Source organism: Podarcis muralis, chromosome 1 (genome assembly GCF_964188315.1).
Source record: "Podarcis muralis chromosome 1, rPodMur119.hap1.1, whole genome shotgun sequence".
Lineage (NCBI taxonomy): Eukaryota > Metazoa > Chordata > Lepidosauria > Squamata > Lacertidae > Podarcis > Podarcis muralis.
The window spans coordinates 80,088,970-80,102,723 of record NC_135655.1 but is presented as its reverse complement, the minus strand read 5'-3'; the positions used below and the strand labels follow the sequence as shown (position 1 = coordinate 80,102,723).

The window sequence follows — 13,754 nt, the reverse complement described above, 5'->3', positions numbered from 1 at the left end:
CCCAAAGCCGCTCTTTGTAAGCTTTCCTTTGTAAGAGCCCTGCTAGTTCAGGCCAAAGTCCAATCTGGTCCAGCGTCCTGTATTCACACACTGGGCAGCCAGATGCCTGTGGAAAGCCTGCAAGCAGGACCTGAGGGCAACAGCACTCTCCCCACTTGTGATTCCCAGCATTCAGAGGCATACTGCCTCTGTCCATTGAGCCATCAATAGCCTTATCTTCCTTTAGGGCTGCATCACATTTTACAAAATTCCCATGGGCAAGAATCCTGTGTATACACCACCATGTGTGACAATCCTGCACCACATGCATCTTAAGGGAATCAAACATTCAGCTAGGTATCACAAGGTTCCTGCTCCTCCCTATAGCAACTGCACCTTGCTTCCATAGCATAGCTCTTCCTAGTTCTACCACAAGAGGGAAGCACATGACACTACATTGCCCATCTTTGATGTGAGGGATGCCTTTTTTTATATAGCCTAATTAAGAACTGCAAAGCAGCGTGCGTACAGCTGTCAAGAGATATACATGCATGTGTGACCCAGCTCTGAGAAACAAACAACTGCACTGGAGTTCTTCTGGATGGCACTGGGTATGTAGTGCAAAGTCAAAGGCTGTCATAATCTCTGCATGTTCCTGAGCAGTCTGCCCCCTCATAGGCCAGGGAACCTGAGTGCACAGGCCGCTGTCCCTGCACCCAGCAAACTCCCTGGCTCCCAGTCCATTCCCGAAGCCAGATCCTGCAGTGAGGGGTCAAGGGAACCCTATCTAATGCCTCCTCTCAAATAAGACGCACCACATGTGGCAAACTCACAGCCTTTATTGATTAGGATCCAGGACGATGGAGATCCTGAAAAGGAAAGGTACATAGATGACACTGCCAAGCAGACGCCCAACAAGGTTCCAGTGCCTTGGACTGCGGCTTGGCAGACAGCAGGGTGGCAGATACAGAGTCTCCATACTAGAAACACCTTCACCTGTTGCACAACTGTCTGTCAAAGAGCTTGCAAGGGCTTGGAACAGTGCAGGAGCCTGCCTGGGGGGAAGTAAGTTAACAACTCCATTATCCCAGTCCCTGCTGTTGGTCATGGGGTATTTCTCCCTCGTGGCCTGCATAGAACGGAGTATGAGATGGATCCTGCATCTGAGAGAGACAGACAGAGAGCATCAAGCAGCAGTCAGCATCTGGAGCTCATAGTCCCTGGTCCTGGATGCACAGTATGTGCTTGTGAGTGAGTGAGACAGAGGGCGCCCTGTAGCCACCTGTGCTCAGGCTCCCTGCCCCGCTCAATATGGGGGATGAAAGGACTGCAATAGCTGCGTGTATCTATCCCTTGTGTGGGTGGCAGAGGAACTTTGTGAGCTGTGATCCTGCAAGTCAATGGTGCTCATCAGTCAAGAGTGGCAATGGTTGGCTTCTGCCAGCAAAGAGCTTACTTGTTTGTGGGGTTGAATGCCTCCTGTGAGTGGGAGACATTGTTCCCCACTGTTGAAGGGAAAGAGTGTTACAGCACTATAGTTCAGACAAGGCCAAGAATTCACATATAGCAGGGGTTGGGATTAGGGCTTACAGAGCCTTCCAACCTGGCTCGTGTCCTCTCATCCATTTGCCTCCTCCTATTTTGCCCTTCTGTGGTTTCATCTGGCCCATAGCAATCTAAGCACCATGAGGAGAGTGAGAAAGTTTGTCCACACTGGAGTTTACTGTGTGTTTGCAGCTGCATGCCTTCCCATTTACCGTATTTTTTGCTCTATAAGACTCACTTTTTCCCTCCTAAAAAGTAAGGGGAAATGTGTGTGTGTCTTATGGAGCGAATGCAGACTGCGCAGCTATCACAGAAACCACAACAGCAAGAGGGGTTGCTGCTTTCGCTGCTCTGCGATCCCTCTTGCTGTTCTGGCTTCTGAGATTCAGAATATTTTTTTTCTTGTTTTCCTTCTCCAAAAACTAGGTGCGTCTTATAGAGCAAAAAATACGGTAATTTGCACAGGCTGCATGATAATACCCTCAACAACACAAATCTTTGCACATCCCTCGTGTAAATTCAGGGTTACCTGATAACAGGGATAATACAATAAACTGGAGAAAAACGGGTTCCAAACTGCTCCACACAATTTACAATTGGTTTCCTTTCTTTTAGGGCCATGCTTGTAACTATTTCTAATGAGCTTCGGAATGGATTTTTCCCCCTTTGGATCCCCCATGTTTGCACAAAACCAGAAAAGTGCAAAAGAGAGGTGTGCTGAGAATTTACAATTGCCTGATATTGGTGCTTTTGTGCACTTCTTGATGGGGGCAGGGATTCTCAAACACAAAGTGCATGTGCAGCTATCTGTGCACATGCTCTGTCGGTACTTAAGCAGCATAATTGAATCAACAAATTAGAAGGCAGGGAGAAACACAAAAGGGAGCACCTACTAGTATGAATGAGAAAGACAGAAGTTGCTCCTCATATACAGATTCAGATATGTGCTTGAGTGGACTACTCCAGTCAAATTCAAATGGGGGGAAAGTGGACTAAGCAATGCTCAAATGTCAAAATAAAAAAATAAAAAAATAAAAGTAGCACCATATAGACCAACTAAATTTGTTCTGGTATAAGCTTTCGTGTGCATGCACAAAATGAGTGCAATGGGTATGGTTTGAGCCAATCACCCATCTCCTATTACCCTTTTGAGAAATACCCCACTCCACCCTCCCACTATATATAAGGGTCTGGTGACTTCTGTTTCAGTGTATCTGAAGAAGTGTGCATGCACACGAAAGCTTATACCAGAACAATCTTGGTCTATAAGCTGCTACTTTTTATTTTTTATTTTTTTTATTTCAACTGCGTCAGACCAACACGGCTACCTACCTGAATCTAGAATGCTCAAATGTGGACAAGGAGAGAGGGGGCGGGGGAGAGACTGATTGGCAGGTTGGCAAGCCAACTGATTGCAAGCTTGGATGGTCAACCACAGAGTGTGAGAACCAGAGTACAGGAAGCTTTCCTGTCTGCCTGTTTGATAGTTTCTCTCTTTCCCTCTGGAGAAAACAAAGTACAGTGGTGCCTCACAAGACGAGATTAATCCGTTCCGCGAGTCTCTTCGTCTTGCGGTTTTTTCGTCTTGCGAAGCACGGCTATTAGCGGCTTAGCGGCTATTAGCGGCTTAGTGGCTATTAACGGCTTAGTGGCTTAGCGGCTATTAACAGCTTAGCGGCTTTAAGAAAAAGGAAACAAACTCGCAAGAACTTGCAAGACATTTTGTCTTGCGAAGCAAGCCCATAGGGAAATTCGTCTTGCGGAACGACTCAAAAAACGGAAAACCCTTTCGTCTAGCGAGTTTTTTGTCTTGCGAGGCATTCGTCTTGCGGGGCACCACTGTAGGGGAATAATGAAGAAACCAATGGGTGAAAGGTGCAGAGAGGGGAATGAATGACTGAAATGTGGGCTGGGGAAGGCCAGCCAAAACGAAAAAGGAGGAGATGATGGATAATGGGTTTGGCTAGGAGTGTGAACCAGGAAAGTGCAGAGGTGAGCAACAGAAAAAACTTGATCCTAGGTCAGTCAGTCTCTCTCTCTGTGTGTGTGTGTGTGTGTGTGCGCGCGCATGCGTGCACACAAATGAATGAATGGGCAAGTATATGGATTGGCTGTGTGTATGGATGGATAGTTGGGTGTGGTGTTTGGTTAGATAGTGCATGTTTGTGAGGGATAATAGAAGAGAGAATATATGGATGGTGAATGAATGGGGTGCATGCCTGTATACACAGAAGTGGGTAGGTGGGATTGTTGTGTGAGAGAAATGAATGGATTGTGAAGGGGAGAAAGAAGGGACCCACAGAGAGAAAAAGAGATGTCATAAAGAGAGAGAAAGTGGTGTCACCAACTATTTTTTGTGTGTCACCCACTAATTTTTGGCCCGTCTACTACCAATAGGTGGGCCACCAACCATTTCCCCTTAAGGCAATGTGGCCCTTGACTGAGAAAGGGTGTGATGGGGAATACACAGGAGACAGATGCAGCAGTTGTACGGTACTTGCTTACCTGTGTGGGGTGCTTTGTCCTGACATGTCCAGGTGTAGGAGTGGAGGTAGCTGTTGGGTGTCTATGCCTGGAGTCTCAAGGTGAGATTCTTGTATGAGTTTACACTGGTGGCAGTAGGCTGTGAGTGAGCGCCGAGTCCAATCATATTCTGTGCTCTGCCATGGCAATGTGTGTGGAGCATTTGTTGATGGGAGAGCAGTTATTTTACATGTCTTCCCCTTTCACTGAAATCAGTGGGGAGGAAATTTCTTGCAGCAGGTCTGGAGGTGGTGTCATCAATGGAGGCATGGCCACAGGAGTGTAGAATATGGCATAAATGTGTGGTCACCTCCATCTACCTCACAACTCCACCTTGTTTGGGCCACTTTCCTGACATGCGTTCGCCACCACTGCAGACGCACCAGCATAGCATCTGGTGTGTTTGCCAGGGTAGTGATGCATCTGGCGTTTGGCCAGAGTAGCAGCATTTCCTCCAGATTCTCGGTCCCCATCAGCTGGTGTAACTTGAATTGGATTTCTCTGTTATTTGTCTTTTTTCCCCAAGCTAAAAAGCCCTTCTTCCAACCACAGTCAAAGGAAACTATCAGTACGGAAAGACAAAGAAATCTAATACTAGAATCATTTTCTAACTCCCAACCATTGCCAGGGGTCTGGCAACAAAACCGACCAAAGAAACATTAGGTACAAATAAATAAATAAATACACGTTGGCCGACATATTAAAAATCATCGTACAGATACATTTACTTTCTGTCTAAAGTGGACCTGGAGCACAAAGAGAGGCACTTATGAATTAGGCTTGATACATTTATGAAGGCAAAAGTCCAGAAGTTAATGTTCCATGTGTGCAATGGGACCCTCTTTGACTCCTTGCCTCAGGGCCCCCCTCATATGGCTGCATCCCAGGGATCAACTGTGCCTGTGATTTAATGAACCCAGCAGACAGTTCCACGCCTGCTGTGTTCTCTGCAGGCCAGCTCATTAATATTTCCCAGCAAACAGGAAGTAGCTGATGGGAAGTGGGTGGAGACTAGAAGAGTGGGAGTGCTAGAAATAAGGAGACCCACTGGGAAGAAGTGGGGTGGATAGTGAGGGACACAGGCAATACATAAAGAAACACTTTCAAGGCATAAAGAGCGTCAGTGGGAGCACACTGGTATCCTGCACTTCTCCAAGCAGCATGGACTGGTGCACAGAACATTGAATTCACACCATCTTATCTTCACAGCAAGCTAGTAAAGCAGGTTAGGCTGAAAAAAACAGGGACTTTGCCTGTCCCAGTAAGCTTCATGGGTGATAACAAGTTTGAACCCTGTCTCTTCCATTTACAAATCTTTCAACTAAGAGTATTCCACACTAGCTTCGGAGTCCTACCACACACAAGGGTGTCTAGAGAAGGAGAAAAATAGCTGCTATGGTGGCTTAATAACATGTGAAATGATTCCTTCCAAAAACTTGCCAGTCTTACTTTTCTCTGCAGAGTTCTTAAAATGATGACAAAGTCACTAAAAGACCATTTGTAGCAATCCAGAGTGAATTTTTCTTTGACCTTTCAGGCCAAAAGAGGGGTGTAATAGAGAGGCCAAGTGCAATAATTGTAGCTATCATTTGGTCACCTGAATGCATAAAGTATAGCATTATGGAACAGTTGATAATAGACCATTGACTCTTACGTTAGGGAAGTATATATAAATGAAAAACAAGCAGGAAGGTAACAGGCTTTTTCTTTGTTGAAAATCAATACATGAACTCACCTTAATATGTTTGAAATATAGCAGCTTATTGACCACAAATTTCAATAATGGACCTGACGCACAGCTAGCAATGTTCAAAACAGATTTAAATTTGGATTGCTAGTCACTCCACTGCTTTTATCCCCTATGCAAACACATCTATCTGAACGTTGTATAACCCTGGAAACCTTGTTTCATTATCCCCACCCCCGAATAAATCAATAAGGATACAGTGAAGAGTTCGAGAGAGGGGTTTTTTATTTTTATTATTTTTGAACAGGGCAAACATAAGAACCTGCTCAGCTCATGGTGATGCAAAGCAGTGGGAGCCCCCAAATCTAGGAAATTAAAATATTGGGTAACCCTGGATGAAAACAGAATGGCTGGTGCTGGGAGGGTTCGGACACAAATCTGGGAGACCCTTCTCATAGATAGCGTCTGTGTTTCATCGGAACTAACGGCAGCTTCGGCGGTGAGGTTTAAGTTGTGGGAAATGGTTTGAGGAGAAAGGCATAATATTTTGCCCTGTGCTGCTTCCCCAGTCAAATTTGGAACCCCAACAGCAGTTTAAGGGTAATAAACAACAACGGGTGATCCAATCACGGATCTCCTGCTTCTCATACACTTTGGACCTGAAACTCAAATAGCCTAGCTGCACTTATTCACACTCCAGTAACTTCTTGCTTAGATTACTGTGATGCATTCGACCTGAGGCTCTCTTACAAAACAGACTAAAAACTTGAGGCGTTCCACAATAGGGAAGCAAGATTGTTAACAGGGACTGGCCAATATGTTCCTACTACACCAGTGCTTTGCCATCTGCACTGGCTGCCAGGCTGTTTCTGGGTCAACTTGAAAGTGCCAGTATTAACATTTAATGACCTCAATGGCTTGGAGCCAGGTTACCTGAAGGATCATCTCCTCTCAGATATACCTGCCTGGATCCTAAAAGCATCTTCAGAGGCTCTTCTTCAGCTACTCTCCCAAATAAAGTGAGATGGATGACCACTAGGGAGAGGGCCTTTTTCTGAATCAACACCAGGATGGCACTTTGGTTGCACAATGCCTTCCCCAGAGAGGCTTGCCTGGCATCTACATTGCAGTTTTTTTGCGACAGTGGAGACCTTTTCTTAGTTCCGCACTTTTTTATTTTTAAAACCCTGTTTTTATATCTTGGCTAGTGCTATTTCTCTGCTGTTGGTTTTATTCTGATGTAGATTTAATTTGGTTTTTTAAAATCTCATTTATTTATTACATTTATATCCTACCTTCCCTCCAAGGTGTTGCCATCATTTTATCCTCAAAACAACCCTGTGAGTTGGGTTAAGAGGCGGTGACTGGCCCAAGGTCACCCAGTAACCTTTATGGCTGAATTGGAGTTTAAACCCTGGTCCCTAGGCCCTACACTCCAATACTCTAACCACTATTCCACACTGGCTCTTTTGAATGTTGTGTTTTTATATTTTAAAAATTGTACAACAGTCAGATAACTTAGATAACAGTCAGATGGTATAAAAATGTTGCAAATAAACCAGTAAGTAGTTCTAATTCCAGAGTCATCTGTGTAGGGTAGGACAAGAACTTAAGACTGGATTTAAGTCTCGGCCTCACTGTTCTGGAAGTGGAGGCTGAATTCATTTAGAACACACACATACACACAGTGGGAGGAATTCAGCAAAGCACTACGACAATCATTCTGTCAGTGCATGCTTTTCAGTTTGCTAGACAGAATGATCCCCTCCTTCCCTCTTGTGCACCGTTCTGGGGGTTCTCCTGACCCCCAAGCCAATTTTGGGATGGGGTGCAGGGGAGGAAAGTGGGGGGGGGGCATCGCACTAGGAGAAGTCCTTGTGCAGGCTAGTGGGACTTGTTAGTTGAATCTTCCTGCCGTGTGTGTGTGTGTGTGTGTGTGTGTGTGTGTGGAGAGAGAGAGAGAGAGAGAGAGAGAGAGAGAGAGAGAGAGAACACTTCTGAAGCACAAAAGGAATATGGTCAGATGTGCCTAATCCAGAATAAAGACCTTGCTTCCTCCAGACTTTATGGGAATATATACTGTGAATTATTATTATACTGAGCAACCCTGATAGCACTCACCATCAGCATCTCACTGGTCAGGGAGTTTACAAGGTCTGAGACGGATGAGCGAGGCTCTGTTTTATGGTCAGGCTCCTCGTGTTGTGTCTGTCCTGGCACAGGAGCTGTGTTTACCGCTTTGCCACCAGAGGGCAACCTGGGAGAGATAGGAGAAGCACATTAGGCATACGCTTTGGAGACAACAGAAATTCAAGACAAGGAGGAAAAACATAGCTCATGGCAGAACTAGAGAACTGAGGGCTAAACCTCCAGTACTGCTCTGATCACCCATCTCATTTCTGTGATTCCCCCTGCAACTTACCCCTGTGGAATCCCAAACCAGCTTTACGTACTTGATTTTTCAATGTTTATTTCAAGCCTTTGGACTCAGCAACCTTCTCTTCTTCTGTCCCTTCTCTCCTCTCTCCCTGTCCTTTATTGACATTTAAGTTGTTAACCCTGTGAGGAGATGGGTCTGTCCCTTTTCTATGTCACACTCTATGAATAAATAAAACACCCACCATATCACTTCACCCTCGCTCAGGGTCTTTCCTGGTTCTGGATTTAAGATTATCACACACACACACACACACACACACACACCCCTTCCATTTGGATGGACCATCTCCCCACCACCAAAAGACCCCATATGGAACTACATGTCTTTCTCCTTCTGAGTATTTAAATACCATTTCTGTGCTGTGTCAATACATATGGGATTGAGCTGGAAAGGGCATACTGAAGCTTCATGGGTTGTAGGTTGGTCTGTGCTGGTACTTCTTGCAAACTCTCTTCCTGCCTCTCCAGTCCATTAACCTTCTCCAAATACAAACATTCCCTTTCACAAAGAGGCAACCACCTTTGTTTGCTTTCCTTGACAGGCAATTTCTGAAATGAGGTACGGCCAGATGGTTTCTCTGCCAGCCTCAGTGTATGCAGAGTTCCCAAGAAACCTGAGCACTGGGTGTCGACGGGATGTCTCACAAGGGCCCAAGGAAAGAGCAGAATTGGGGCACTCTGCCTGGGTCAGGTTAGGTCTTTAGTTCAAAACTTGGCAACAGTTAATTAACTCCGTAACACCTCATCTTTTGCCAGATAGGTTTGGGCAATGCTGTTTTGGCTAGTCATCAATTATGCCTCCCGGTGCCATTTCATATTGGGCATAACGTGGCAGCTGCTTTTCAAATTACTTTTATTTACCATGCAGAGGGAAACTGATAAGTGGTAGCACCCTTGGAAATCCCCTCCATTGATTGGTTTCCATTTTGTTCCCACAGCAGCATTGCTACAAATAAGCAATGTGATTAAGGAAGCAACTGTCTTATTGCATACACATACAAATGTGCCCTCTTCCAGGGTCCTGTGAGCAAAACATTCCACTCCTAGCTCCATGGCTGCATTCAAAACACGCCTGATTTTATGCCCCTCCCCTCATTTTTCAGGAAGGCTGTTGCAAGCTCTCCAGAAGATCCAAGGATGATATGGGCTGCTTCAGTGGTCTCATCGTGTCAACTGACACTTATGACACAGTCACAAACAAATCAATGATCTCCCTGTGTCGGTGTTTGCAGCACTCACAAGAATGTGGGAGCTCAAATTATCCAGGGCAGGCAAATTGCTACACCTAGGGTAAGGAGTGGAGCTCTACAGGAAGCCAAGAGAAAGACATGAGCCAGGAGGAAGAGAGAGGAGCTGCCATTAAGCAGAAGGCTGGAAAGGGCACATATAGGAGGAGAGACATAAACTTGCTCCTTGACCAAGGAAAGGATATTGCAATGGATGCACAAGGAGACAGCTGGCGAAAATTATAGACTGCTGGACACACAACACAGGCATAGAAAGGCCCACACACTGAAATATAAAGATACAGAAGAGAGTGTGTATACCACCTGCTTGGATGGGTTCAAGGAAAATGCAGATAATCAAGGGACAACTCCATGTTACATGTACTGAGGGTGCAGGCATGGGAAGCTGGAAATTTGCCATTTTCTGGATGTAGCCAAAATTGTCTAAGCGAAGAAGATGCTGAGCCCAGAAACACCAACAGAATGTACTTTGCTTAGAATATGCAATTGAGCATGATGAGTGGTTGGGCGGTGTGTTTGTTACTAGCTTGAACAGCTGGTGGGCTGTGGTGCAAGTATTTAGGCTCAGAAACCTGCTCTTTCAATGTAGCTCTGTGCAAATTCCATGACAGAGTGACGATCGTCATAGTGGGAGGTGGTTCATGTGCATCCTAGTGTGAACTGAGCTCCTGTAGGCAGTGGCGTAACCAGCCGCTTGGGTGCCTGGTGTGTGGGGGTGTCCTACAGCTGGGGGTGGGGCGATTCCTGCCCGTGGGGTCGTGGCGAGCTGCCCATGGGGGTGTGGCGAGCCTCTCCGACGTCTCCCTCTCAGTTGTAGGGTGGCTGAGGAAGAGGCAGTAGGCAGACGCAAGTCCCACGCTGCCGTTTCAGGCAGTGCAGAACCTGCAGATGCCTAAACCACCACGTCACTCCTAAAAAGTTTCGTAAGCTCAATTTTTTAAAAAACTCATTTTGCCACCCCCACCCCCCCAGTGATGACACCTGGGGTGGACCACATCCCCCGCACCCCCCTTCCTCCACCACTGCCTGTAGGTTGCTGGAGGTAGAGCAAGTTTGTTTACACCATAGCCGTGAGAATGTTGGGGTTGAACGTGGGAGAGCCAGAGTCAAATCCTCACTCCGTCATAAAGCCCAGGGGTAGTGATGGGTCAAGCTATTGTTGAGGAAAGGATAGGAAATCAGCACACAGTCTCACTCCCCACCCCATGCAGCAATGTAACTAATGAAAAGGCCTAAAGAAAAAAGAATTGCCCATAAGCTTGTCGTTCTAGCCTTCTCCGTGCGTGCGTGCATATGTGTGTGTGTATGTGCGCGCGCGCACGCACGCACAGCACTGTGGTGACAGACTCCTCTCTCAGTCTATGCACATTCATGTTGAAAATTGAAAAGACATAGAGAAAGCTGACTTATACCACATCAGACTACTTGTCCATCTCTCCCAGCACTGCTTAATCTGACTGGCAGTGGCTCTCTAGGGCCTCAGGCAGAAGACTTCTTCTCATCACCTGCCTCCTGATTCTTTGAACTGGAGCTAGCTGCCAGGGATTGAGTGAGCCTGGAAGCTTTCGTATGCAAAGCAAGGGCTCTCTCACTGAGCTTAACTGCACATGTGGAGGGCTCTCAGCATGCATTCAGGAATGAACTCTGAAAAATGAAGGTTTCCTAAGATGCAGAGAGGAGCCCTCCACGATAAGAATGACACCTGCCAATAATGGACAGTTTCTGGATTAAGTTTGATCAGCTAGACCTCATTCACACAGGTTTTCTATAGGATGTGGGGGCAGGGGGAGGAGGAAAGCCTAAGAAAAATGCAGACAAGCATTGTTCAGAGGCAGACAAATAATATCAAGGAGATGCTGACCAAGATGGAAAACCCAAAGACATTGATTATATACAGATAGCCTCTTGACATGTCACAAAGATGCTATAATAACCACAAAGAGAGAGACGAGCATATGCCAATGGACTTATGTAATGGCTCATTACATGCGCATCTCCAGGCACGCTGACATGCAGACACATCACACACAAGATCCAAACACACTGATACCCATCAATAAATACAGCAATACACATACACATAAATAGATCAACAAGCATCAGGCTCATGCAGAGGGACAGACTCTCGGGTGGGAAATACTAGATATAAAGATTACACCCTGAGGCAGACTGACACATACAAAGATGTTGGGTGCACACTGACATACAGACTAGTACATGCATGCACAGATAAAGGAGACCAGAATAGCTGGAGACCAAAAAAAGAAAAGAAAAGAAAAGTTAAAAATAAAGTGAGAGCAAATGTGTGTGTGTATGTGTGTGATTGACTGTCAGAAGGTATGACAAATCCAGAGTTATTTTTGCAACCCCAGAGTACTGGATCAGCTGCAAGGCTGTCTGGGAGTTGGTGAGTGCTGCAGAAGTCACAGGATAGGGAGAGAGAGATAGAGAAGAGAGAGAGAGAGAGAGAGAGAGAAAGAAAGAAAGAAAGAAAGAAAGAAAGAAAGAAAGAAAGAAAGAAAGAAAGAAAGAAAGAAAGAAGAGAGGGTGCCTTTCATCCCAGGATCTGCAGGATGCCTCCTGCTGGAACGGAAAGAGGGTGGAGAAAAGTGTAGCAGGAGAGAAACACGCACCCATATGCACACACACACACACATCCACACACACAAACCACAAAGATTCGTAGAGGAGGAACAGCCACCACACACAGAGAACAAGGCACTGGACTGGAGCTGCCGAGGTTGACAAGGGGGAAAGTTCAGGCAGCAACAAGAGCAGCAAGGCTAGAAGAAGGAAGAGGAGAAAGTGCAAGGAGGATGAGGGTGAGGATATATTACATTGGGGTATGGGATGGCAGAACATCGTGTGATCACTGCTGAGGAGAGGAGAGACTGAGGTAAAAGGGATTTCAATGCAACCAGAACAACCCCTCCCTCCCTCCCAGCAAGCCCCCAAAGACTGCATCACAAGCCCCTCTGCAATCATTGTACAATCATCAACATTCCATAGGCCAGGCAGGCAGAAAAGGTGGGTGGGGGGCAGGCAGGCAGGTAAATAAACAGAGGCAAGAGAATGTGGAAGAGAGGCGTAGGGAAACAAAGAAGCAGTATGGCGAGTGTGCAGAGGAAGCAAGGGAGAAGGTGACCACAGGTGGAGAGGAAGAAGCAGAGGCAAGATTCCACAAGGAAGGCAGGGAGGGGAACAGGTTGAAAGACAGAGCTTGAGACAGATGTCCAATTCAGACATTACTGAGTCTGGTGGTAGCTGCCAAGATCCCCACTGCTCCATCGCAGGAGGCTTTAGTAATGCATTAGGCTCTGATCATAGATGGGTATGCTGATCACATCACTCTTTCCCACACTGTCAGCCTCCAGAGAGAGGGGGAGCAGTGGTTTGGAAAGGAATGGTGTGACCAGTGGAGCAGCTTGCGATCAGAGCTGAATGCATTACCAAGGAGATGGGGGACCAAACTAATACGTGGGAAGTTGTTTTCCTGAATCTCAGTAAAGTATCAAGGGCCTCACAGGAAAACAAGAAAGGCAGGTGGTAACCATGACTTCTTCTGATTCAGAAAGTTGTGTTTTTTTTAAATATCAGATACAGGAACTGAAGACAGGAAGCTCTGAGAGATGCTGAGTTCCTGAGACACAGACAAATGAACAGTTCATATCTCCTTACATCTCCATTGAGTCTGCTATCCTGCATGAGATCTGCACAACATTTGGGATTAGGTTTAGGTTTCCTTGTCTGACCGGGCTTATGGCATCAGAATTTCTCCATTAAGTTATTTGTTCAGACACAACACAAGGACACATTCCAGATTAAACTGACAACATACCCTCTAATCGTCCCTATTTTCCGGTAACATTCCTGGAATTACAAAAGCCATCCTGGCTTCTGATTTGATTCCAGCATGTCCCAGAGATGAGCTGGTGCTGGCATTTGCAGTGGTGCTGTGCAAGTCAGAACAAATGCCTTTTGGTGCTGTGCTCTCACATGAGCCACCTGACTTGCGTGGCACCAAAAGATGTGTGGTCCCTATTTTCATCAGGGGAATGTTGGAGGGTTATGTGACAGCCCTATGTGCAAGATTATGATAATAATAATTTCAGTATGAGCTCTGAGTTTTCTACTCCCACAGTGTAACTGTAAAGAAGTTAATAGAAGCTTGGAAGTCTAGGAAGACAATCGTTGTATGCCCGTACTAAAGCAGGAGTGGGGAGCTGGTAGTTCAGGGTTCAGATATGAGCTGGGAGCCTCTCCATCTGGCCCATCGCAACCTCCCGCCACTCCTTTGGTGTCAATGGGAGAGTCTCCTAATCTCAACAGTTGCA

General features: G+C 46.1%; 1 protein-coding gene across 7 annotated transcripts in view; it reads right to left on the bottom strand.

Annotated features, from left to right (window-relative positions):
• The window catches only part of SYT7 (synaptotagmin 7), a 228,479-nt gene that overhangs the window by 31,264 nt on the left and 183,461 nt on the right, over positions 1-13,754 (bottom strand). For all 7 annotated transcript variants that reach the window (XM_028737069.2, XM_028737074.2, XM_028737093.2 and 4 more), the window contains one exon: positions 7,856-7,991. In XM_028737069.2, the coding sequence (XP_028592902.2) occupies positions 7,856-7,991 (136 nt within the window). The remainder of the gene's footprint in view (positions 1-7,855; positions 7,992-13,754) is intronic.